Source organism: Osmerus eperlanus, chromosome 27 (genome assembly GCF_963692335.1).
Source record: "Osmerus eperlanus chromosome 27, fOsmEpe2.1, whole genome shotgun sequence".
In the NCBI taxonomy this organism is placed as follows: domain Eukaryota; kingdom Metazoa; phylum Chordata; class Actinopteri; order Osmeriformes; family Osmeridae; genus Osmerus; species Osmerus eperlanus.
The window spans coordinates 1924687-1950206 of NC_085044.1; the positions used below are offsets into that span (position 1 = coordinate 1924687).

Consider the following 25520-nt stretch of genomic DNA (forward strand, 5'->3'; position numbering starts at 1 on the left):
TTAGGATCCATACAAATCACAATCTTCATCTCTTACTCTATGTAGCTATCAGGTAGAACAATGCACAAAAGAGTTCTTTGTCCTTTGTTTTCTTAAGTATTGTATTTGATTATCTTATCTGACTTAAAAGACATTGTTCAATTGGCACTTGATCAGCACTTCTAAACAAGTTATGGATATCTAACATTTGATCGCACATCTACAATTTCAGAAGCTGCAGAAGAGGTCTATTTTGGCACAGGTTGTACTATGAAGTCTATTATTACTTTTACTATCTTATCAGTACTGTATAGTATTCTATACACCTCGCTTAATGCTCCTGACTTTGAGAGCATGTTCCTAATCAACAAACCAGACATCTTTTCAACTAAAATATTTTGTATATTTTACTTATCAAATAGCAGCATTTTCATAACTTACAAAAAGTACATGTAAACCTATTCATTCAAAATCTTAGTAATTTCAAAGGTTCATATACAGACATAACAAAAACACAAAACAGGACAACATGCAACTATATTGCTTCCAATATTCTTTACATTTTCTTACTGTCAAACGAAATCGTCAATAACAGAAATATGGACGCCACCTTGTCGATGATGAGTCATCGTGATGCACAAACAAATCGCAAAGCTAATCTTAATCGGGCTTAGTTGGCACTCTCGTCATCCACACAAATATAACATAGTTCACACTGTATCAACAACGCTGGACTGCATTTGGACTACAAACTAGAATAGCTACAATAAAGTACATATAGATCATGTAACATGACATATTCCACAGTTATGAATTCTAGTCATTTTTCAGATAAGAGGATATGCATAAAGGATGTCATTGTTTCAGCTTGAGGTCACAAACGAGTTTCCACCTTCTCTTTCACTCTCTATCTCTCTCACTTCTCCTGTCTTGCTCTATTTTGTTCAGAACCTGACAGATAAGCTCAGTTTGTTCAACCAACAGGCTCATTCATCCAAGATTCACCCTCTAATTTAGTTTTCTAGAAGAAAAAAAACCTACCTCCCACTTAAAAGCCAGACTTCACAACTGAAGCCTTTTTCTAAATTCTGCTTGTTATTCTTATAGGGGGAATTTGATACCGTAGTTTGAACTAATGTTGCTGGTTGCGTCTGGTGGGTGTCAGTTTGGAGCTATGTAGTGCTATCTGTGCGGTATAGCCTTGTGAACTCAACAGGCTGTGAAAACATTTGCATACCCTTATGACCTATAGTGCATAACTCCCATCAATCACTTCGGCACATCCTGCAACCCAAGACATTGTCACCCATGAGCAGACTAGACAGAAGGAGGGGGTATCAGAGCAGTGGGGGGCAGGGAAACGAGGAGAGGAGGAGGACGATTCCGAGAGAGGTGAAAATACGACTTATGAAGAAGATCGAACTTTTGGAGAAAGTTTAAAGGGTAGAATGGACGGAGAGAAAGAGGAGTTGGCACAAAGAACGTAGCAGACACCCCTAGAGGGGTCTGTTTGCATCGGTAAATTCAACTTGACTTGTGCTTGTATCTTAAATCAGCGCTAATGTTGGGGCTTTAAGTGGTTGTTTTACCCCAAACAGGGGAAGTTATGCTTTCGTGAGACCAAATCCTTGTTTTGTTTATCAATATAAACAGTGTTTATTTTCAGAGATAAAGTGAACAGGAGGATGTGTTTGCTGGTGCAATGCCATGCAGAGTTTAAACAAGTCAACTTGATAAGAGAGGTAAAAGTCAATTCTATAGCAAACGTGGCTTGACTACATTAATGACTTTTCAATATGCGCTGGCAACCTTCACAGCCCTATATTTCGAAATCAGATTACAGAGCTCTGGTTGAAGACTATCGACACATGGGCCTAAATGCTTTCAAAATGCAAACATGAATCAGAATAGGATTCGATAGAGCAGGGAACGTGACAGGAATAAAACAGGATTAAAAATGTGTCCGGCTTCTTACGGACAAGCAGAACATACTTCCAATAGTTCTAGGCTATAGTATCTCAAAGATGCCCATCGTTAGTATAGTAAACAAAAAATAAATCATCACAAGACATCTCCAGTATTAATGCTCTTGTGGAGATACACCTGCTCTCTCTACCGGTTTGCCCTAAAACATGCTACGCATGTGTGCCGGCTTCACAGGCCCATTTCTTGTCAAGATATGTAAAATAGTGTACTGTACAATATTGACACTTGGCTCACTAGGGACAGCCGCACTTTATGGTGCATTTCCATCACGTCTCACAGTGCGGTCTTGAGAGACCCAGTGTTTTCGGGATGAAAACCATGAATAGCAGCACGCAAATTAGCTAGGGTAATCTCCGCGAGTAGACTACGGGAGACTGTTCTACGCAATCGCCCTCATTGCCGTTTGCCAAACACTCATCCTTATGTGATGACGATACATGTGGTAGCCTATAGTTTATGTTGCCTTCTTCCACTGGAGTTATCAAGCTTGTTTGGCTTTGGAGAAAGGAAGGCTGGACTGACCAAGTGTAGAAATAGGTCGTTTCCATTTAAAATAGGACTCTAATTGAGACAAATGTTTCACAGAAAACTGTGTTGTGTTTCACAGAAATAAAAAAGAGCCTGAATCTCCGAACTAGAAATCGGACTCAAACCAACTCCTTTTTATTAGTGCCTGTTGACTATCTGCAAGAACCTTGAATGTGAAACCACAATCGTGTTCTTCCTCACAGATATTGGTTCACACAGCATTTATTAACGTATCTGCTTTGCCGAGCCTCGTTCCCTTGGGAACTCTCGCGGTAAGATGTTGCTTCAATGGAAAGGTGGTGTAGGCCACCTCAAGCTGGGTAAAATGCTGTCTTGCCTCTCGGTTTTTTGACACATGGTCCGTTGGGATTTAGCACGTCGCTATGTTTGCCTTGAGGCTTAATATCAACTGACAAACTGAAAAAACGGGGTCCATTCATTGAGGAGACGATGAGACAATGTTTTGGATCAGTGACTTTCAGGTGTCTACAAAGGCAGAAAAAGCCTTGTGCCACGGCAAACGAGAGAGAACGGTGTACTGCAAATAAACGATTAAGACCGACATGCATGTCGTTTTTAACATGAAGTCAAGCCCGAAGGCTGAGCTAGATCTTGTAGAAACCTCTACTGACAGGACTATCACTTAATGTGGTTTTACAATCAAGGAGGGAGTGAGGAACAGTCTCCAAAGCAATCCTAATTTATCGGTTGAATGATACAGGAGATACAGAGCTATCTTCTGTAGCTGTTATCCTTAGCACCAAAATGGGGGGTGTCCAACGACTAGAAGTTTTGGGTGTTGTTTTTTTGTGGCCATGTGTGTGTGTGCGCTAAACATGTCTGTGGTGTGTGTGTGTGTGTGTGTGTGTGTGTGTGGGAGGGGGAGGGAGGGGTTGTCTGTGTGCCTGTGAGAGGCTATGCTTGATGTCGTGTGCATGTTAATGTGTACATTCCTGTGTCTCCTCTAAACTCTCTTGTTATATTCGACCCCTGAACTATACTCTCATACAGTAACTGTGCAGTTCTGACTGGGTACATTTCTTTCACTGCAACTCAGTGTTTGATCCTGGTAAATACAAAAAGAACAATAATACTGTGTTTACATTCAGATCAACCTGAATTCACAGGTTTCAATAATCTACTGGTGTTTAAATGAGACCATATCAATAAATAAAAACAATAACCAAATTCTTTTTTTTCCTCGATCGCGATATGAGCAACTCTTTAGACGTTACGTCATAAACTATAGAATTTCTGCTAAGAAATCAACATCTAGATTGCTCCAACGAAGGCCTAAACTGGCCTCGGGTGCTCATTATTGAACCTCTCCCATGTAAACAATGGCTTCTGCATCGTGTACAGCGAGCGAGGTGAGCGCTAAAGGAAAAAGGCACGAGCACCAGTTCTTCTGGAACCCGACGCTCTCGACTCTGTCGACGTCAGCGAAGCGAAGAAAACGACCGACAAAAGAAAAGAAGAGAAACTGAAAACGAAGGAAACCGAGGAGCAGACCCAGCAGAGAGGTTTTGAAAGAGGGTGAAATCGCATGGAGTCACCCTCCCTAGATCTGCAGCGTGGCAGTGGACCAGTTCAGCTTTACTCTGATCACCCGTCATCAAAAAGGACTCGACACAACTTTTTAAAAAACACCAGGACTTCAGTCCCTAAAAACACATTCACATTATCACACACACTTATCTTGATATTTCTCATCCAGGCCCTCTTCTTTGAGATCCTCTCTTTTTAATACTGAAATATTGAACGGATATTTGGACATTTCCTCTTCTTCTTTTTTTTTCTTCTTTTTTTGAACTCCGTGACCCTCTTGATTCCATTCTCTTTCTCTGTCTCCATCCCTCTTTTTTCTCTCCTCTTCTGTCGTAGATTATTTTTTTTACCCCACCTTCTGTGGGTTGGTGGCACGCACACCCTGCTCATACGTGATTCGCTGGCTGATGAGATACTGGGCTGCCTGCGTCGCCGCGGGCGACCCCGTTATGGTAACTTTACGGTTCCGTGTGCCGGGGATGAACTCTCCCTTTTTGGAGATCTGGATGCGTGCGCCCGTGAGCTCCTGGTACTCAACCAGTGTCTTCCCACCTTTCCCCAAGATGGCCCCCACCAGGTTCTCCGGCACGGCGATCTCCACCACGTCCTTGGCCCCGTCCGCCAGCTTCTCCGTGGCCAGTAGGGACGACGCCATCAGGGGAGAGGAGGCGTTCAGGTAGCCGTTGGAAGCCCCCGTGGCGGCGGCCAGCGAGCCCAGGGAGAAGCCTCCCAGCCCAGCCGCGGGGTGCCCGCCTCCGCCGGACGCGTCGCTGGCGTAGGAGGCCAGGAGGTTGGCGGCGGCTGCCGCGGCGGGGTTAGCGCTAGCCGCCACGGCGGCCAGGACCCCGGAGGCGGCGGCCGGGTTGAGGCCGAGCCCCAGCGTGTTGGTGTTGTAGCCGTAGCTGGCCAGCGTGTTGAGGGCGGACGTGATGGCCAGCAGGTCGTTGCCGGAGAAGCCGGACATGGCGGCAGGGAAGGCGCCCATCCCGGCGAGGCCGGCCTGGCCCAGGAGGCTGGAGGCCGTGGCGGCGGCGGCGGCGGCCGCGTTGGGCATCACCTCGGCGGAGTTGGCGTAAGGGGAGCCGGTGGGGTTGGAGTTGGCCACGGGGCCCGAGATGTTGGAGTAGGAGATGTTGAGGCAGCTGCTGCTCTGCGGGTCCTCCTGGATCTTCTGGACGATGATCTCCACCGCCTTGCGGTTCTGCTCGGGTTCCCCGCTGATGGTGACCACGCGCTCCTGCAGGTTGATGCCCTCGGGCTTCTGGGACAGCTGCACCCAGGCGCCGCTCTGCTCCATCACCGCCTTCACCGTGGCCCCGCCCTTACCGATGATCAGGCCCGCCGTGCTGTTGGGCACGATTAGCTTGGCCTGGGGAGAGAGAGAGGGGGGAGGAGGAGAGACAGTGAGTGACACAGAGCAGTAGAGAGAGAGAGAGAGAGAGAGAGGGAAAGAGAGAGAGAGATACAGGGAGAAGGAGAGAGAGGAGAGAGGGAGAGAGAGAGAGAGAGAGAGAGAGAGAGAGAGAGAGAGAGAGAGAGAGAGAGAGAGAGAGAGAGAGAGAGAGAGAGAGAGAAGGAGAGAGACAGGGAAAGGGAGAGAGAGAGAGAGAGAGAAGGAGAGAGACAGGGAAAGGGAGAGAGATCTCTCACTGACTCATCTAACTTCCCTCGCCTCACTCTTTACTCTGAACTCAGCGGTTTGTTAATCCTGGGGTTTAAAGTGCAGCTGCTGCCCAGCGTTGTCTGACTGTGGAGGGCAGCGGGGTAAAAAATAACCCCCTCACACTTACGTGACCCTGCCAAGACCCAGGCAGTGGATCAGACCTGCAGAAAGACCAGCCTCTGTTGAACAAGGCGTGCGGGTGCTGGCGTGACCGTGATTCAACGACTCCACCCCCCAACCGCTGGCCATACCAACCTGAGATGTGCCTTTGTACGATGTTGTGAGATGAAGGGTGTGGTGTGGGTGTGGTCTGGGTGTGGTGTGGGTGTGGTGTGGGTTTTGTGGTGTGGGTGTGGGTGTGGTGTGGGTGTGGTGTGGGTGTGGTGTGGTGTGGGTGTGGTGTGGGTGTGGGTGTGGTGTGGGTGTGGGTGTGGGTGTGGGTGTGGTGTGGGTGTGGGTGTGGGTGTGGTGTGGGTGTGGTGTGGGTGTGGTGTGGGTGTGGGTGTGGGTGTGGGTGTGGGTGTGGGTGTGGTGTGGGTGTGGTGTGGGTGTGGTGTGGGTATGGGTGTGGGTGTGGTGTGGTGTGGTGTGGGTGTGGTGTGGGTGTGGGTGTGGGTGTGGTGTCGGTGTGGTGTGGTAGTGGAGGAGTTGGCCTCGCTGCCTCACCTGTTTGACGCGGTCGGGGTTGACGGTGGTCTGTGGTTGCATGATGCTGACCGGTTCAGTCTTCTGAGCGCTCTGAGGCATCTCGCGGACTTTCTCTGCGATGAAGTTGTGGACGCCATTGAGAGCCTCGACTGTACCCTGTATCAGACACACTCGCTCTGTGGTTCCTATATAGGAGGGGGGGGGGGGGGGCATAATTACAACTAATGACAACTTTCCTTCTTTGTCATGACACTGAAACGCAACAACGTGAAAGTGTAAAAAACAATTACATAATGAAAAGTAAATGTAATTGTCCAGTTAGTCCCACAAGGTTTCATGTAACACCAGCTAAGGGTGAAAAAATTTAAAGATTTATCAGGTTTGATGACACAATTTCTTTATTTTTACCCCCCATCAACAATAGCTCTGTGGAGGAGAAAAAAAAGCTACTTCAGTGACAAACCGCTAGCGGACAAAAGATTCCACTTTAATGATGTAACCCTTTCACAGCTCTGGAATTCTGGGATTGGCCGCGCTCAGCTTGTCTCCACCCCCCCCCCCCCCGTCTCCCTCCCCCTCCCCTGTCCCCCCCTCCCCCTCCTATAGACCTCCAAAGAGCCTCCTTCTCTCTTCAAGGCTGCCTTTATGCCCCCCAATACTCCACCACCACCCTTGTTGGCCCTACCGGAATTCCGTTGCCATGGTTAAGGAGTCGCGCCGTGGAAACAGGTGATGCAACAGCGCGCCCATTCTACAGCCTGCAGGCTTCTCTTTGACGCTCTCTCTCTCGCTCGCTCTCTCTTTCTCTGTCTCCCTCTTTCTCTATCTCTATCTCTCTTTCTCTGTCTCTCTCTTTCTCTCTCCCTCTCTCTCTCTCTCTCTCTCTCTCTCTCTCTCTACTCCCCTTGGCTTGCTCTCTCCCCCTCTCTCATACACACACACACTCAATCCCACTGACATATCTCACATTCAATGTGAAGCCGGGAACAAGCCCTCGAAAGTCAAAATAACAAACAATATCACAGTGAGCAACAATCCCATTCAATCCCTCAACCCAATGGAACTAAAATTCTATCTAACAAAGTGGCACATGGATCATTTTCCGTTGGCAGAGTCGGTCGTCATGCCCCAACTCTGGGGAGTTCTCTTCTAACAGAAAGACCAGCTGGCCAAAACTCTTCTTCTGGTTCTGGGTAACACCACTCGAGTCCTGGCCGGACCCAATCATGTTCCAAGCCTTTATAATGTCATTCCATCTCCTCTTACCGGATTGGGTGATACACATCTGTCCCATGAGCACCTGTCCACGTTCAGGAAACGTCTATCAGAGTTATCAAAACACTCGGGCCCTTCTACTGGACGGGCTCCAAGGAGAGCATTATCAAAACAGGGATTGAGTTTCTCGTTCGCTTCCAAATCTGTGACCCTTCGATACTGGACATTTCCAAGGGTGGATATTCAAGTGTACTGGGTGACATTTTGACCGGGTGCTGTCAGCCGTGCTATGCGCAAATGCAACCCAATACACCAGCGTACATATTCACACAGCCTAAACACAAGTATTACTAACTCTTTTGGAGAACAGAGGTCTTCTACATGCAGTGAAACCTAAAATCCAGAGCGAAACCAAAATACTGTTAGAACTATGCACTTCTGATCCATGATCTATTTGCTTCGAAAGTGCTACATTCGCACATTTCTTTCGATAAAAGCATCTGCTGAATGTATACAATCTAAATGTAAATATAAACACACACTAGTATATACACTGGAGAGAGCATGATGAGTTTCTGTCCCTTTGCCAAAATAACCGGTTTTGGAGCGAAACACTAAGTACTTCTAAGCGTAGTCAGAGACCGCAATAAACAGAGGTTCCGTAGAGATGATTTGGGCGGGGTGTACTTCCCTCAAGATCACCAGGAGTACTAGACAGCATTATTAGGCAGGACGGTACTGTAGGATCTGATATGTGAGGCTAATAAAACGCAACATAACAGTGTCTTTAATCTTAGAGGAGGGGTTTTGGCACACCATGGCACACTCTCTCCCCATGGAGGAGGAAGAGAAGAGGTAGTTCTGGGGTCCTGTGGTTCCTTTCCAAAGCCTTAGACTGCACTTCTATAACTGTGCTGAGCCGTAAAGTGCTAACGGCCACACTATCTGCTTTTTCGACCACTAAAAGCCGTCCTCATCAAAGCGCTTCATTGACGTCGCTTGGCTTGACGTGACCTCCGTACAACGGAGGCCCCCCGGTTCTCTCTCTCCCCCCCGAAACCGAACGGTGTCGTTTTGCAGGGTGAGGTCACGCGTTGGGCTTTCCGGATAATCGGAAACATCAGGCCTCATACTTGGATGACATCATTACTATTTTATCTGTCCGCTCAGAACAGTCAAGAACATTTTATATGCTGGCTTGGCTCTCTGCTGGAAGAGGAGGAGCCTGGTGTTTCCTGGAGTTTGTTGAGTTGGGAGTGTGTGTGTGCATGTGTGTATCAGCTCAGTTTAGGGGGAGGCAGTCTGCATGTGTGTGTGTGTGTGTGTGTGTGTGTGTGTGTACATGTGTGTATCAGCTCAGTTTAGGGGGAGGCAGTCGAGGTGTGTGTGTGTGTACATATGTGTATCAGCTCAGTTTAGGGGGAGGCAGTCTGCATGTGTGTGTGTGTGTGTGTGTGTGTGTACATGTGTGTATCAACTCAGTTTAGGGGGAGGCAGTCTGCATATGTGTGTGTGTGTGTGTGTGTGTGTACATGTGTGTATCAGCTCAGTTTAGGGGGAGGCAGTCGAGGTGTGTGTGTGTACAGTATGAATGCGTGAGTGCGCAGTACGTCGTACGGGGGGGGGGGGGTGTTGCTACAGATCCTCTCATGTAACAGAAAGTGGGTTGGGGCCTGAGTGTTACTAAGCAAACAGGAAAACAACACTCTGGAGGGTCGGCCCGACCCTGTGTCGTCTCACTCAGCGTATACTATCAGGAACTAGCACTGTCAGAGAAGCAGAGGGAGAGGGAGGGGGGGAGAGAGAGAAGGAGGGGGGGAGAGAGAAGGAGGGGGGGGAGAGAGAGAGGAGGAGGGGGGGAGAGAGAGAGGAGGAGGGGGGGAGAGAGAAGGAGGGGGGAAGGGAGAGAAGGAGGGTAGGAGAGAGAGGAGGGTGTGTGGGAGAGAAGGAGGGGGGAGAGAGAGAAGGAGGGGGGGAGGGAGAGAAGGAGGGTGTGTGAGAGAGAGAGAGTGAGCGAGAGGAAGGGAGAGGGTGAACAACAGATAAAGAGAACAAGAGAGAGAACAAGAGAGGGCGAGAAGGAGAGTGTGAGAGAGAGAGAATGAGCGAGAGAGAGCGAGAGAGGGTGAGGGAGAGAGAATGAGCGAGAGAGAGCGAGAGAGGGTGAGGGAGAGAGAATGAGCGAGAGAGAGCGAGAGAGTGTGAGAGAGAGAGAATGAGCGAGAGAGAGCGAGAGAGGGTGAGAGAATGAGCAAGAGAGAGCGAGAGAGAGCGAGGGAGAGAGAGGGAGGAAGAAACTTGGCGTGTTTGGAAGCAGCCTGAGTGCAGCTGGGCCGGGGTCACGTCCAGAGAGAGATTCAAATGGGCTATTTCTGTGCCCCCCCCCCTACCCCCCCCCCCCCTCCCTGTCCCTCTGTCCTGGTCCAGTCACACACGACCGTGCATCATCCACACTCTCCCCTCCCTATCAGCGCTCGTCCATCTCAACCCCCTCTCAGTGTGAGGCGTAGAGATCCCATTAAGGCCTTCTTCCCATTCACACTGGCTTGTCTTACCCTGACGGATGGGAAGACTGGAGGTGGGTGGAGGTGGGTGGGATCTTCCAAGCAGAGCTAACCGAAGCTGAATGGATTCCAGTGTGTGTGTGTGGGGGGGGAGTGCTGGTCAGTGCTGGTCTCCTACAGTGTCATTGAGATGCAGGTAGAGTAAGCAAAGGAAGGGCAGAGAGACAAACATAGGCTGCATGTGCCTGTGTGTGCGTGTGCATGTGAGTGTGTGTCTGTGTGTGTGTGGAGGGATGAACCGCATGTGCACCGAATTAGCATGACATGTTGTCACAAGTCTCCGATAAGAGAGGTGAGGAGGGAGAGCCAGAGGAGGAACAAACGAACGTGCTGGAGCACAAAGAGCCACGCATTGTTTCTCCTCAACACTCCAGTCTCTCCCCAACACTCCAGTCTCTCCTCAACACTCCAGTCTCTCCCCAACACTCCAGTCTCTCCTCAACACTCCAGTCTCTCCTCAACACTCCAGTCTCTCCCCAACACTCCAGTCTCTCCTCAACACTCCAGTCTCTCCTCAACACTCCAGTCTCTCCCCAACACTCCAGTCTCTCCCCAACACTCCAGTCTCTCCCCAACACTCCAGTCTCTCCCAACACTCCAGTCTCTCCTCAACACTCCAGTCTCTCCCCAACACTCCAGGCTCTCATCCACTCAGGCTGACGAACACCCTGTTATTCTCAGAGAGGTCTGAGGGGAAATTATACGATGCGTTGAATTAAAATCCATCAACACCGTGTCACGGATTAAAAATAACTATCAACGTTTTGTTTTCTCTGTTTCTCTGTTTCTCACTGGGGATAACAGGTGCGGGTGTGCAGCTGCAGAAAAGGCCTGATGTCTGGGTCCCGGGTGTTTATGGGAGCTGCGTTTCTGCTGACCTCCGAAAATGTAGTTCTAACTCATAGTGCCCTGTTGTAGTTTCATTTTACTTTCAGGGAAGGGGGGGGGGGGCATACTTTAACACCATCCAATCAGATCCCTGCCAGCAGCACCCTCTCCCTGAACTCTATCAGTCAGTCATCAGTGTAATGAAAGGGGGAGGGGCAGAGCAGGTGGTGGCCTATCAACACATCAATGACCCGACCACAGAGAGGGTAGAAGGACACAGCAGCACAGAGAGGCTCAACTGTCCCCAACTGTCGCCCCCCTGAAGACAAGGGGTGTGCCTTCTCACTCTGTGAGAAGTTTCACTGGTTCTGTTAGCTCCGAAGATTCGGATTCAAGAAGAGATTGTGTGCGTGGAGCTCGGAGGAGGGGAGGAAGAAAGAGATGTTTGTGTGTTCGTGTTTGTTGCCAGAGTTCTGTGGCCAAAGCCCAGTCAGAGAATCATTCATCATGCTTCATTCTTGTTTTAAAACTTCTGGCCCATGTCTTAAGCTGTTTCATGGTTTTCAGCAGGCAACAGTCAGCTAAGGAAGGCTCACTTCAAATGCGCCGATCGCCACGTTTCGTCTAACAATAGGGGACAGACCTTTCTTCCCTGTCAGAATCTAGGATGGCATTCAGAGGCTAAATTGAGTCCAAGAGAGCCATCTTCCTCTCTATAATCGTTGGTTTAATTTATTGCTCGAGGCGGAAGAATTAACTGGAAGCTTATATTAAAAGCCTGTTAATAGTATCTGTCCCTGTCCCTGTGTCTGTGTCTGTGAGTAACCTCTGAGAGCATGTCGTGTTCTTGGGGCTGGCTCTGGCCATTTGCTCCTCTTGACGATGATGAACTGACACTGAAGCTGAGTTGCTTAACAAAGCGGGATCGTTTGGTTCTGTCGGTTATCACAGCCGACATCTGGACCTAATCAGGGGAGGACGGCCGGCGCACCTGTTCTCTTTCAGATGGGACCGGGCTCCTCCGAGGCATGAAGGACAAAACACCATCATTTCTTTGACTCGCTGTTATCGGGGGACAAAACGCTTCCTCATCCGGGGGAGAGGGGGAGGGGGAGGGGGGGGAGGGGGAGGGGGAGGGGGGGAGGGGGGGAGGCATCCAGAGGGGCGTGACCTCCATCAGGAAGGGGTCACTTGCGAACATGAGCGACCCCCATCCCCCATCCCCCCCCCCCCCACACACACACACACCATTTATGTTACAACCATGTTTAGCGTGTTCAGGGCCTTACTGAGGCACTGGTGCTTTCCATGTGCATTAGATACATGCCCCCCCCTCCTTTCCTCCCTACATCCCACCTTCCCTCCCTCCTTTTCTCCCTCCCCCTCCCCCCTCCTCCCCCCTGCACTCTCCATCTTGAGGTAAAATGGCAGCCAGACAGCTAAAGGAGGAAATTGATTAAATGCAGTTCTTGCATTGTACCAGAATGAAGAATGATTGTTCTTCTGGGGGAACACAAACACAAATAAATTGGATGGGCTCCATGCTTAGAGTTCAGCCAAACAGGAAGAGGAAGAACTGGTATGTCTGCGTGGTGCTTCTGGAGTCGATACTAGATATGGAATCTGCACACAGCCTGCTAAGCTCTCCAGCTCTGGGTGAAGCCTTCAAGACAGAACCGGTTTGGCTCTTAAGTTGGGGCAATCCAACTGCAGCAAAAGATGGGGTCTGTTCCACTCACTCGCACGACACACACACACACACACACACTCGATGACGTCGTCGTCCGACGTACACACAGTGCTGCCCTCACGGCGTCGTGACCTCCTGCCTGTGTTACCTGTGTGAGCCTCGACACGACACACAGCTTTCGCCCGGCGTTCTTACCTGGGTAGAAGTCTTTGGATTTGGACAGCTTGATGGTGGCGCCGGTTTCTTTCTGCAGCTGTACAATGGTCTGGCCGCCCTTGCCAATTATAGAGCCGGCCGCATAGCTAGGGATCAGCACCTTCAGAAAGTACTCGCCTTCCTCTGGGGGGAGAGAGAGACACACAGAAGGAGAGAGAAGGGGTCAGAGCTTGTAAAGAAGCCCCCCACACGTCACATACACCCCAGCAGACACAGTAAAACAAACCTGGGTCGGTTGCAAATATTTACATTTAGCAGACGCTCTTATCCAGAGTGACTTACAGTAAGTACAGGGACATTCTCCCCGAGGCAAGTAGGGTGAAGTGCCTTGCCCAAGGACACAACGTCATTTGGCACGGCCGGGAATCGAACCAACAACCTTCTGATTAATAGCCCGACTCCCTAACCACTCATCCATCTGACCCCCATATCCGTTACTCTCATGCGTTTGACAGAGGGGACTGAGTTGCGTTTGATTTGTGCTGCGGGTCGGCCCCTCGAGGGCACAGGGCAACATAAAACAAGCGTCCTTTCGAGTTTTTGTGAGGGTTTTTCCCTTCTCCCACATCACTTCCTGTCACATTCCTTCTCCCACATCACTTCCTGTCACATCCCTTCTCCCACATCACTTCCTGTCACATCCCTCCGGTTCAGGAGAGGAGTCTAGAGAGGGGTTTTACGTTTGTGTGTGTGTGTGATTCTCGAGTTAAAGGGGTCCCACATTTTCATCAGAGATCGGTGACACGTTACGCGTTCTGTCCCAGATTTCCTGCGGAGGAAAAAATGCTGGCCTCCTTTCTTGTTCGCAGAGATCTAATTTTAACTGTATCTCTTTCGGAAACCCTCTGACAGAATATCACAGTGAAGGTTTTTGAACCGAGCCAGGTGCTGCCTTCACGATCGATCCTGAAACCCGACAGACATCTGGCGCCACAGGAACCCCGTGGCCCAACAGCATGACGCAAGAAGCAAAGTCGCTCGCAGGCCACTATGTATGGACGACACGTAAAAACAGTCATATGGTTGCAGTCCATTAAACCTAACATGGGGGGGATCCTGGGCGACGAAGAGGGATTGACGAGAGCATATGCGACTCAAATCCTTCAGATTTGTTTGACGTGGAGTCTGCCAAGACAGAAAAAATCTCCTCCGTTTCGGATTCGGGGCTTCGCAGAGCCTCTCCCCCTTCCATGACTGACACCGCCGCGTTGTCAGACGATCGGCTAAAGACCTAGAAGGCCAGTCACTGCTCTCAACAGACTGAGCTCCCCCTCGATGCGTAGGGGCTAATCAAGGCTTCATCGTCTCTGAGGTGAGTGGTGTCCTAACAAGGTCCTACAGAGTGACATGGCTAATCCAGACAGAACCAATCAGCCCTCTGTGGATTTGGACCCGGTCCTAATTTTGAAGAGTGCCTCCCTGAGTGAGCCACTTAAGGCATCACTAATCAACACAGACACCGAACACCCATGATCAGATAAGGGGGTGAAAAAAAAAAAACACGTAACGTTTGGTAATATCGGTTCAGGGTGTGCAGGGTTGGGTAGGAGTCTGCAGCGAGGGTTGGTTTTTGTATTTGTTTTTTGTTTTTCTCCGTCGACCGTACACATTCCCCTTCTACATCCGTGTTCCTATGGAATGTCACTCCGAGATCTCTCCAGCAGGCTCACTGGCAGAGAGGGTGACGTCACTCTGTTTGAGCTCGAACGCCCAGGGACGTGCTCGTGTCAGGACTGGATGAAAACCCGTAACCGAAACACGTACCGTGGCACCAGCAGCCCCGACCAAAATAGAAAGCAACAAAAGACCTAATTTGTTTCTTCAAATCGGGTGCAAACAAACGCCACAGGGGTTGGAGGGATACACAGATGTATGGGGGTCTTGTCTCAGGGCGACAGGAAGGATAGATGAAGGTCCACAACACTTCCACCTCCCTGACGGCGTCTTAGCCTGACTGACTGACCTCCTGTAATGTGCTCATTAGATCCACATCATAACGAACATGGGCACTGTGACATCGTGGGATTTCACAGGCAGTCGACACGTCGGTTCTGCTCAGGGATCCATTAGTATGCCTGTCATGTCACACTCGGATATTCACTGGTGGGATTAAATAAGACGGTCTGGCGGGTACGACTTGTTACTACGGTGAGGTAACCGTTCCTCAGATTTCGGGTCGTTCCCGATGTCTCGCGATCCCGCCAGTCCTGAGGACGGTGGCGGGGTCGGAAGACGCATTCCGCTCAACGTGTCACTGGACACGTGAACGTTCATCATCTTCAACTGAAATGTTACGTCAACAGGACAAGACAGTCGATGTGTTTTGTTGTAAACGATACTAAATAATGACAACGCCTCCCAAAGAGGAATTTCGCCGCCATAACCCAGCTAGCACCTATTCTAATGCCGTCAGACCCTTCTTCAAACCGAGGTCCCTTCCCGTCTACAATATTCGGCTCAACAGCCATCCGTTCCTATTCAAGACGCGAATGGCAGTAAGTGACCTTGGTGGAAAAGTAAGGACTGTGGTTGAGGCTCAGACATTGTGTTCACAATTCAAGGGGACTCTTTTCTCCACGGTCAGAGAGTCGAAACACAAGCGAGGTTCAGCCCCCGAGTGAACAAAAGAAACTGTGGAGTCTCGGAGACCAGTTAGCCGGTGGACATGAACCTCCCTCTCTACCCTACGTTTCTCCAATCCAGAGGAAGCCCGACAGGGGGGCAAGCAGCTGAGATTCCCCTCCTCTGGCCTCGGAGCACAGTTCCGCTGTCATTAGTCAATAATTAATTCCCTCCTAGTGTCTGAAATCACAGTAACAGGTTTTAATGGCGTCATGTGGTAGAGTAAACATGACAATCTGTTGCTGCAATCCGCCAGGGAACAGGGGAAAACAGCGAACACATTGGGGGAGCCAAGACACTAAGGGGGGGGGGGGTTAAGTTCAACCCTCCCCCGCACTACCACCACCAGCACCACCACCCCGATCGTACACTGCCGGGGAGGCTAGGAGTAAAATATATGGTCAGAGAGACAAACCTGTTTAGTGGAGTCACTCAAGGGGGGTGGGTTAGGAGGAAATGCCTTGTGACCATCCCCCCTCCTCCTCCTCCTCCTCCTCAGTATCCCTCAGAATACCCACTCTGCATTTCAATAGACCAACCTGCCACTGACAGCGGTGAGGACGGTGGAACAAAACGGGCATTAATGAGCCGATGAGACTCACGCCGTACGAAATGCCCCACATAAAGAGTTTCACACACGACGGCGTATTCAACAAGTCAGAAACACACCGAGAAAAATACATTAAAAAGAGAGAGGGAGGGAGAGTAAAAAAAAAAAAAAAAAGGATTCTTACCCATTCTGAGATCTGCTGGTTCGAATCCTCTGTCAGATCTCCATCAATGCCGGGGCGCAATCTCAAAAGGGTACCTTAACGTTACGCTAGGCATAGGTGCAATGGTGGCGTTGAGGAATGCGACTAGCCAACCCGATTTCGCCGAGGTCTAGATACCTCAGTGAGAGGGAGGGAGCAGCATCCAAGCCATCTCTGCAGCCCGAGCCTCAATAGTCTGAGAAAATGCTAATGCGTACGCTCAGTGTTTTCAGAGAAAGACGCCACGCATTGTTCGAGCCCGCACCGGTTTGAAGGGGGGGGTCTTCCCTGCTGCCGCATCACCCTTCTCACTGCTCTCATCCATATTCATCGAGTGGCCGTCTGTCTGCAGTGGCGTAGCTGACTGACGCCTCGCCCGGCCAATCAGCAACCTCCGCCCCCTGCCGCGTCATGCCCCCACACCCCAATGCCTGTCCTTATTGCCTGCCCCCACTCCACCTCCGCCCCCCTCCGCCTCCCTCCCCCCCATCTCCCCCAAAAATTGAATTTTTCTCTCTCCCACTCCACCTCTTTTGACGCAGCTCTATAAAGAATAGCGGGGCCGATTCACGTATCTTTTGGGGTGGTTTTTGAAGTGGAAAAGGACAGGGAAGTAGCAAAGGGGGTTGCATGTGTGTTCGGAGCGTTGCAGGGTGACCTTGAGTGGCGGCTGCAGAGGTGTGTGCGTTTGTGTGTGTGGACGCCGCGAGTGGATGATGAACGAGGTGGAGGAGGAGGGCTCGTGGAGCGCCTGCTGTACGCCCCCCCCCCCCTGCCCTCCTACCTTCTCCCTTCAACCCCGCCCCCCGCACCCCTCCCCTCGCACCGCCATGTTGGAGAGGGGTGGGGGGGAGGGCGGTCGGAGGAAAGGGGGTTGGGGGGGGGGGAATGAGGGGCTCATCAACTACTGCAAATGGCAGTGCCGCAGAATGGTGGAGGGGGGGGCGACGAAGCCAATCACTACGCCTGTAAATCTTCTATAGAGAGCGCTATCTTACGTGCGCATGCTTGTGTGAGCGCGCGTGTGTGTGTGTCGGTGCGTGCTGGTGTGTATATAGATGAGTGGGGTTTGGCTTCAGTCAATAGTAATTTCCAAGGAGCATCCAGAATCCCATGTCCCAATTTTAATAGGCGCTTTCATTATCTAGAAGGTTTTTTCCAGTCTTTGAAGCTCAGCACAAACTGGGGTATTTACAGGTGCACATCCGCATCTGGGGGAATGTGTTGCAGTAAATCGCAGCCATAAACCAATCACATTCATTGTCTTGCCTAGACTCACTGGTGAACATAGGCATTGTTTCCCTGTTGGCCTCTCTCTCTCTTTTCTATCTCTCTTCATCTCTATCTCTCTCTCTCTCTCACACACACTCCATCTCCCCTCCCCTCCTCATTCACTCTGCTCTCCCTCCCCTCCCTTCTCTGTCTCTGTCTCTTTCCCACCTGGTTCATCTACAGTCTACTCACGTCACATAGCTCTGCAAGGGCACCTGTGTCCTTCTCACCAAAAAAACACCTGCTCACATTCCTGTGCCAAGGTTTCCATTAGTAACATTAGCATATCACAGCTAATCCTTCTGATACATGGGTTTGGATCCAGCACGCTAGCCAGTAACAGGGGCCACGGGATATGGGCCAATTACAAGTAAAATTTGCATGAAGCAACAAGCAAAATATACGTTTGTGTTCAGCAGAGAAGGTGTACAGCTGATTCAGAGAGGGGCCGGGTGCGTTTGTTTCAACTGACGGCGATCTGCCGGTGATTCTCAGATATGTGATGTGGACGAGCCTGTGTGAGAGAACGGCCTCTCTCTCTCCTCTTTGTTATGGTAACAGCCCGTCATGTTATTGATCAGGATGGACGATGTGATCGATATCAGACGCGGTCAGGAGGTGTGCGTTCCTCCCCGTTGTCGAAGATTATCAAATCATTTTCCTCCATCACCACATAACATTAATTTTTACAAAAGTACAGATATCGAGTGCTGCACACACCGAAAGGATAGGGCTAATACAATTAGGTGGGTGATTGTATTAAACCAAGCGTAATGAAATAAATCTTGCTTCCTCAGTTCATTGTAGTAAGAATGTTCCGGCATTCCGTCAGCTCTATAGGGTGTGCATTCCCCTGCTCTGTGTGACATCACACCGACAATCTCACCCCTGTCACGCAAAGGAGCGAGCACAAACACAAGTCTCGCACCTCGTCAACGGTGCGATTGGCTGACACAACCCGACTGGAGATGGATCGCATCATGTTTTGCTACTCTGTGTTTGCCTATTATATGGTTTCTACTGAGGAGCGCGGGGCTCGGAGACCAAACCAGGGCCAGTGATGAAGGGCTCGGAGACCAAACCAGGGCCAGTGATGAAGGGCTCGGAGACCAAACCAGGGCCAGTGATGAAGGAGCCAGAGAACGAGGGGGCTTCCGAACCCCAGACACGTCCTGTCCCACAGCTATGGGGACTGAGTCATTAGCAACAGCATCCTGTATGGTGCATCTTACTAATGAAACATGCTGAGGAACATTAGTGCTTGAAGAAGACGTGTGTGTGTGTGTGTGGTGCAGCATCTGGGTGTCAGGTGCAAACGTGTGTGTGTGTGTGTGTGTGTGTGTGGTGCAGCATCTGGGCGTCAGGCGCAAACGTGTGTGTGTGTGTGTGTGTTGCTGTCACTGTTTTGCAGTGCCGTTTCCACAGGAAATCCAAACAACATCGTTTGTGTTCGGGCGTAGGATAAGGCGGGGGGTTTGGGATGAAGAGACAGTTGATGTTATGGAGATGTCGTTGTCTTTCTCAACATCTAGTCATGGATGATGACGGCCGTAATTCATCCAGCCACAACATGAAACACACACACAAGCCCATGCTGTCACAGTTATGAGAATTCAGATTTCTACAATCTAAGAAAGGGAGTGTAACTCATTGTTACAACAGAACACCTTTTCACAAACAGCACCTTGCGGAATTGAAAGGGATTCAAGTTGGAGACATAAGCCTTTCTTGAAGTGTCATTCTACCACATTATTTAGGGTACTATCAGCAATATTGTATTTTAAAGCGTATTCTAAGAAAGTAATGATGCCGACAAGGCCATTTTTGTGTAATTATATTATATTACTCAGGCTCTTAAACAGCTGCAATATTGCATGTTATAGTACAGCCTTATGATGCCAAGAATTACCACATTTGTGGTGAAAACCCATTAAAAATCCTTTCTACGTTGTGTGACTTTTAAAATCAAATTGAAGACTGCTATTCAAGCAGGCTTTTAGTTAGTCATGGTTTTTTTATGGTTGTTTGTTATGTTTAATATTTACCATTTTCTTGTATCTTAATGCCGAGTTGTATATTGAATTTTGTTGTGAAGCACTTTGTGATTTTTTACTGTGAGAAGTGCTATACAAATAAACTTTACTTACTTACTTAAAAGAATGAGGAGTTGGTTTATAACCAAGGGAGCAACGATTTATAGTTTTCCTTGGCAGTATATATATAAGGCCTACGTACTATCAGAATTGTAATCACTACACCATTGATGTGCGTAGCTTGACGACGACATCCGTGCTTTCCTCTCCACGCAGAACATCGTGCAGGATGTCCAGATGTGCACGTGAAGGGTTACTGGGTTCGGAACTAACATTGTTGAACTGACAGTGTCTTGACTCAGAGGAAAGTGCTATTTGTTTTCGTTTACTGTGTTGTAACTTGTAATCTAGGTCAAGTAGGCCTATGTAGGGATGTGCAGACCAGTATAGTCTTATATCATTCAGTGGTTCTGATTAAAGGATGATTTTGACATTTTGAACGCGATAGCTTGTAGAACATATGATCATTCCATTGGGCGCCCAAAACGACACGATCCATTCAATACGGCCGTTAAGACATATCTTCTAGAAAGAAAATATTGATGGGAAATGTTTGGAAATGTTTATAGACTGATGACAAGTTTATGTATATTCACATCATCAGCAAAGCCCCTGTGACAAGAGGCACTGTTTGACTTAAGCGCATGAGACAGTGTTGATAAGACACCGATGGACAAGCGGCTATTTGATTTCTCTTACCTCCAACGTTGGTGCGCTTGGTACAACAGGCCTCTTCGGCTGGAGTTTCCAGTGGCCGTTTTCGGGAGTCGGGGAGATTAGTATCCATGTGTGGCTGTTGACTGTGATGATGAGGAATCGAGAATACACCGTTTTGTTCAACTGCTCCACCGGCCATCATCATTTTCAGACCTGACCAGTTAGTCGCCTAATAAATATGCGTTATTCCACGGCGCGCTTTTCACCACATCACAGCGACTTCGAGTTCTCTCGAAATTGTCAAGTTTTTTGTTCTTTTTTTTTGCCTCGAAACGTCTTTACCTTCTCTCTTCACCGGCACAAAGATGACTCGAAACAGTGCATTCGGTTTGTCTTGTTCACGACTCGACTGGTGTCTTACGGAGCGTCACAGAAAGCTAAATATAAAAAGCCACTGAGAGAAATGCATTCGTTAACGCGCTCCTGACACTTCAAAAGCTGTGTTCGTTCTGGTAATTGTTCTCAGGCGAGCCTATTCATGCGCAATCCCTGAATGTCTTTCACAGAATAATGCAGTGTGTGCGTCTGTGGTAACACGATGAACTATTCAAAAGGTAAACATTATTTAAGATTTGGGGACTACTGAGAATATTTTTTGTTATTATTTTAACGCCATCTTCCGGGATGTGGGAAGTCTTTGGAAGGTCGGTAACGGAAAAGTGCGGCTGTTGCTATTGTTGTCTTTGTACTCGTAAGTGGGGGAAATATTCTCTGAAATCTCAGGAGTGGACCACACTGCCGCTGACCGGTGAGAGGCGAGCCTGACGGTGCGACCAGGGCATCTCCGGACGGTCGCTGTCAAGAGCGCGAGCTGACGTCACATGGACTCAATTCCATGAGTGAATTTAGCCGTTTTTCCCTGTTCGGTTAAAAAACTTCGAAGATAGATTACACTTCTAGCAAACATTTTTTTTTTTTTAATAAGCCCGCAATCTCAATCTTTTGTCGTGTTGTTGGAAGTAGGCACTAGTGTTTTATTATATTTTTTCTGCACGATAAATCAATTAATTGGAAAGACATTGCAATATTTTGGCAACACTGTCAGCAATGCAAGCACATGTACCATGTACATAAATATTGAACTTAAAGATTCATGAATCATGATCCTAAATAACATCATCAATAAATAAACATTTTTTATAATGATACTGATTCTCAAAGAGGCGTGTAAAACTCCAGCTCTCTCAGGCATCACAGAGTCAGCACAGTTACATATAAACTGTAGGCAACAGAATGGAGGTCTCAACTTGAGATGGAAGTCTCTATATCGATGGTGGCTCTATAGCATCCAGCTCCTTATTGGCTGCAACATCACTCTCCTCAGTATCCTGGCCTGTGATTGGCTGGACCTCGGACGCAGTCGTCAGAATGGAAACTCTTTGAGCCAATCGCTGGAGGACGAGATCTGCTGTACTGGTCAGACTATGCTAGTGAGATGAGGGGAAAAAAGTTGAAGACAAACCATACAATATCTCTATACGATATCTTAATATATACATATATGCTACTCTATTCTTTTGTGGAGGTGTGCTTTGATGTGTAGACTTATGCTCAAGCCACTATGTGTGTCTACCTGTAATATGTGCAGTCCTTTCAGCGTTAAAATAGCCAGCTCCTTCAGCCCGTCGCCCGTCAGGTCCAGGTAGATGATGGACAGCAAGGGGCTCTTGAAGCTCCGCCTCCACTGCAGTTGGAACTGGCCCGTGGCCCCTCTCATTGGTTGCTGGAACTTGTAGCAGAGCAGCTCCTGAATGGCAAGAATCTGTTTGGATCACAACTCCAAATCCCTGACCAATCAGTGAAGTACAGGAACTGAAGGGTATGCATTAGTATGTATATTGGACGAAATCTACATTAAAACACGAAGCCTTCAAAGAGCATTTAACTGCAGATCAAGAGATTGCAAGTTCAAATCAGCCCTTCCGTACGTTGCTCCGGATAAAAGCGTTTGCCAAATCCAAACACATCACTGACATCCGCGCGCACAAAGTGCCGTGTGAACAAGAGAGCACACAGACTCACAGAGCCTCCTTCCTGCAGTGATGAAGAGCTGTGTGCTCACCTGCCCGTGGGTTCCCAGGAGAATCTCCCTCTGCCCGTCAAAGTCCAGATCCACCGTCAGCGCGCAGAGAAGCGCGTCGCTCTGGTCGCTCCCCGCGAGGCACACGGGGCGAGACACGCCGCTCTCCTGCACGTCCCTGCGGAAGACCGGACCGCGTGACTCGATCCGCAGGCACACGCTCTAACCACTAAGCTGCACCTGTCGCCCCCCCCCCCCCCCCCCCCACGTGTGGTCTTCCGGGCGCTGGACGAGCCCTGTGGGGGACGGCTCTCACCTGTACACCACGGCCATCTCGATGGTGCTGGTCACCAGTAGGTTGTACCCCTCGTGGGGAGAGTCAGTCTGGCAGGGGAGAGGGAAGAGCAGGACAGTGGAGATGGGACTGTCCTGCTGTATACTCCAGCTCTGTAGTACCTCTGACACACACACACACACACATGAGCGCACACACACACACACGTGAGCACGCACACACACACACACACCAATGTAATAATGCGTACCCTGCATGCAGACAGTTAGGGTTTAAAATCACAGCATGAGAAAGAAAAAACCCTGTGGGTTGATGGGTGGAGTGTATGAGCGTGTGTGTGCGTGAGGATGTGTGTGTGTGTGTCCTCACCAGGCCCTGTCTGGTCCACCAGAGCCAGACCCACACAGCCGTTCTGACAGCCGAACGCGGACAGGCGGCGGTCTCCTGGGATACTTAACACATCCATCCACAGAACACTGCAGAACACACGCACACACACACAAACACACCGTCACCGCCAACGTCATAGGGTCATTTAATTAATCATACCATATCAACTTCCACAAGCCCTGCAGAATTGGACAGAGAGACAGACTAACTTGCTCGGTAGTTTCTGCAGTTCAGGGAACAGCCTCTCCACTGGCTGCTCCTCGAACTGGTGAAGCGAGGCATTCTGGGAGAGAGAGTGTCAAATGTTTGTCAGAGCGGGATAGGATTCGTCTCACGCTAAAGCAAACTTTGTCCCCCCAAAAAAACGTTTTCATGAATTCAAGATCGATCGAGTCACACGTCACCTCTTTGTAGAGGTGGATTCTCTGGTCGTGACCACTTAGCAGAAAGACGGTCTCGCTGCCTGCATCTCCACAATGCACCCTGAATCAGGGTGACATCATACACAGGCTCTTTATGCACCCTGAATCAGGGTGACATCATACACAGGCTCTTTATGCACCCTGAATCAGGGTGACATCATACACAGGCTCTTTATGCACCCTGAATCAGGGTGACATCATACACAGGCTCTTTGTTTCACAGATCACAACGGTTTGAATCCAAAAAGCATAAAACTGTCATACAATCAGACGTTTTCAAACAGTCATCCAGTTTTCCAAGCACACACACAACCAGGAACACCACTTCAGCAAATGTCGCCAATACGGAGCGGTTTCAGTTGATAAACACTGAATCGATTTCAAAACATGGGGTTGCCTTTTGACAGGTGCGGTTTGAGCGACTCACTCTGTGTGGTAAAGCTGGAACGGCGTAAACTGCAGCTCCAGGTTGAGACAGCTCTCTAGGGAAGGAACACACACTCTGCTGCAGTAACATGTAGAAAAGAGGGCAACAGCCCTGGGAGTCAGGTGGCTGAGCGGTTAGGGAGTCGGGCTAGTAATCTGAAGGTTACCGGTTCGATTCCCGGCTGTGCCAAATGAGTTGTGTCCTTGGGCAAAGCACTTCACCCTACTTGCCTCGGGGAGAATGTCCCTGTACTTACTGTAAGTCGATCTGGATAAGAGCGTCTGCTAAATGACTAAATGTAAATGTAAATGTAACTGCGTGTCCAGCTAAGTATTTCTAATTCTAAATACGACAAACAATGATGTCCAATTATGTGAATATAAATACGCTGTCACAACACGACATCTGACTTACGTGCAATTGACTCCAGGTTGAACTCAGAACCTGGTTCGTAATCGCAATAAATGTTGAGGAACGGAGTTGCTTTGTCGCCAGAATCCTGAGGAGAGACGAGGCTTTCTATTAGGCCACGTTTGTTGTTGTGAAGATACTCTGCTTGATGCATGAGGAGATGGAGAGGGGAGATGTCTGCATACCTTGATGAAGGTGATTCCCACAACAAGCCCTCGGTTTGGTGGAGACTTGGTGAACGCATCGATTGATACAATCTCAGCGTCAACTGGAGAGATAATTAAAGGTCAATATAGAAACTTCTTGTACGTTTGATCTCCCTCCAGCTAGCCGTTATACAGACAGTAAGCTACAGTGTGCACACACACGCACACGTATACATAATTATCTTGACTAGTGGTCTCTAGCTTGAGGACCCTACTGTACATTTCCATTCTCAAATGCACACAAACATTATAGTGAGATATAATGACAAGATTTTCTTCGACATGTGATAACTTTGAATAGGCTACTCGCTTGCCATAGCTGATTGCAACAAGAAAAGCTGAATGGACTGGACTTCACCTGGTATGTAAGTGAACTGGACCTCTTTGGCAACAGGTCTGATTTTCTGTAGTAAGTCTTGGTACTTGAAACAGACTACTTTGCCTTTCAAAGTCGCAGCCAGTAACTCTTGTTGTCCTGCCTGGCAGAGGCCGTACATGTTACTCTGAGTCAAAAAACGGCTAAAACTGTCCTCGGCAAAAGGACACGTTTCTTTCGCTTCGTGCAACATCCCAGAGATTTTTTTTGATCACTTATTTTATAGTCCGATTATGCAAGAATTTAACAACACATGCTCCGTTAGCGAAACGTCTGTTTCGCACATGATAGATCAAAATCACAACATCCGTTTTTGGGAGGGACTATTGGGAAATCAGGAAATTGTTGAAACCGTATAACCAATTATCCTACAGATTTTTTATTGACATGCTGCGTAGCCAATTGTTAAAGTAATCTAAATTCAACCAATCAGACACAGAGGGAAACCGGCTGGAACATTAGCGGAAGAAGAATGGTACACACATCTTTCGTCTATAACTAACTTAATTTGAAATATTGTTTATATCATTTTTAATAGTACAGATATGTTTTTTTAACCTAGTATTTGAATATTTAGTGTTTCAATTAATAACATAATACGTTAAGGTACATAAAAATCTATTAGGACCGAAAGAAGATTGATCCACAAGAG

At 48.7% G+C, this 25520-nt stretch overlaps 2 protein-coding genes across 4 annotated transcripts; both read right to left on the reverse strand.

The window, feature by feature from the left end:
* Nucleotides 1–4214: 4214 nt before the first annotated feature.
* On the reverse strand, nucleotides 4215–20903 carry nova1 (NOVA alternative splicing regulator 1). 2 transcript variants are annotated; one of them, XM_062453936.1, is made up of 4 exons: nucleotides 20304–20903; nucleotides 12845–12988; nucleotides 6371–6537; nucleotides 4215–5410 (listed from the first exon to the last, which is right to left on the reverse strand). In XM_062453936.1, the coding sequence occupies exons 1-4, from the start codon at nucleotides 20464–20466 to the stop codon at nucleotides 4388–4390; spliced, it is 1497 nt and encodes a 498-aa protein (XP_062309920.1). In that variant the 5' UTR covers nucleotides 20467–20903; the 3' UTR covers nucleotides 4215–4387. The 2 variants fall into 2 exon arrangements, with proteins under 2 accessions (XP_062309920.1, XP_062309921.1); XM_062453937.1 differs by lacking the exon at nucleotides 20304–20903 and adding an exon at nucleotides 16222–16556.
* Nucleotides 20904–21262: 359 nt separating this feature from the next.
* On the reverse strand, nucleotides 21263–25201 carry kptn (kaptin (actin binding protein)). Of its 2 annotated transcripts, none has more exons than XM_062453938.1 (11): nucleotides 24851–25201; nucleotides 24472–24554; nucleotides 24290–24374; nucleotides 23876–23930; nucleotides 23431–23509; nucleotides 23236–23309; nucleotides 23006–23112; nucleotides 22658–22799; nucleotides 22384–22519; nucleotides 21895–22068; nucleotides 21263–21748 (listed from the first exon to the last, which is right to left on the reverse strand). In XM_062453938.1, the coding sequence occupies exons 1-11, from the start codon at nucleotides 25059–25061 to the stop codon at nucleotides 21584–21586; spliced, it is 1311 nt and encodes a 436-aa protein (XP_062309922.1). In that variant the 5' UTR covers nucleotides 25062–25201; the 3' UTR covers nucleotides 21263–21583. The 2 variants fall into 2 exon arrangements, with proteins under 2 accessions (XP_062309922.1, XP_062309923.1); XM_062453939.1 differs by having other exon boundaries at nucleotides 21610–21748; nucleotides 21895–22108.
* Nucleotides 25202–25520: the final 319 nt, after the last annotated feature.